Source organism: Pseudoliparis swirei, chromosome 24 (assembly GCF_029220125.1).
Source record: "Pseudoliparis swirei isolate HS2019 ecotype Mariana Trench chromosome 24, NWPU_hadal_v1, whole genome shotgun sequence".
NCBI classification, from domain to species: Eukaryota; Metazoa; Chordata; class Actinopteri; order Perciformes; family Liparidae; genus Pseudoliparis; species Pseudoliparis swirei.
Window position 1 is genome coordinate 19,988,901 of NC_079411.1, and position 961 is coordinate 19,989,861.

At 43.5% G+C, this 961-nt stretch overlaps 1 protein-coding gene across 1 annotated transcript in view; it reads right to left on the reverse strand.

The window, feature by feature from the left end:
• Nucleotides 1-656, reverse strand: part of LOC130190254 (voltage-dependent T-type calcium channel subunit alpha-1I-like) — a 15,978-nt gene extending 15,322 nt beyond the window's left edge. Inside the window, exons 1-2 of the mRNA XM_056409573.1 lie at nucleotides 473-656; nucleotides 44-162 (exon numbers count right to left, since the gene is read on the reverse strand). Coding sequence (XP_056265548.1) covers nucleotides 44-162; nucleotides 473-656 — 303 coding nt within the window. The remainder of the gene's footprint in view (nucleotides 1-43; nucleotides 163-472) is intronic.
• Nucleotides 657-961: the final 305 nt, after the last annotated feature.

The following is a 961-nucleotide window of genomic DNA, read 5'->3' on the forward strand; positions in this document are numbered from 1 at the left end:
AATTGTATTTAAACTTAATTAAGAGTTCCGGTGTCACTCTCACCCCGAGCATGTAGCTTCTCTCGTGACCGGGCTGGGACATGCCCAGACTCATGCAGTTGAGGAGGACCACCAGTATGGACACATATTTAAACCACGTGGAGGAAGAGGTTAAGGTCAAAACTCAAACACATTCATAAAAACATATCAAAAACAGAGGATCGAAGATTACATACTATAAACACCTAATGGAACTAATAATAGCGAGTTTAAATTATGTTACAATGTATTAATAGACAGACGAGTGTGGCCTTTACTCTGAAATATACATATTGGTATATATACACAAGCCTACTCACGTTTGTATTATATTTGACACATATTTGGGCTTGCCATGTGTCAGGAAAAGGTTAACCATCCAACATTGAGAAAGGATATGGGCAAACGACTATTCTCAGACACCAATTCCGGAGTATTGTGGTCTGCTTGAAACAGCCCATGACCACCGGGACCAGAGCCGGGTACCGCAGCTGTTCCAGCTCTGTGGAGACGTGGGGTGGGCTGCGACCTCGACCTCGTCCTCGTCCGCGACCTCGACTGCGACCTCGTCCGCGACCTCGTCCGCGACCTCGTCCGCGACCTCCTCGCGGTGGGATGGTGACCGCCACCTCACTCATGATTGAGTTAACTTACAGCAAAGTTACTCTGGAGGAAGTTCAACAAGAGAGTTTAAGAGTAAAACAGGCAGGCAGCTGTGTATTGTGTGTTAGGTTGTGTGGCCTAGTTTATATAACAATGTATTTATCGAATTTCATGGTCTTAGTGTCATATTTAGTCCACTTCTTAATGAGTTTTAAAACATCATTATAACTTTAATTACTTCAGAACTATGGATACATAGCAGTAAACAGCTGAAAGGTGCTTATGTAATAATCATGCATTATTGAGGATTCTCTCTTCAAACCAGGACACTGCATGTGCG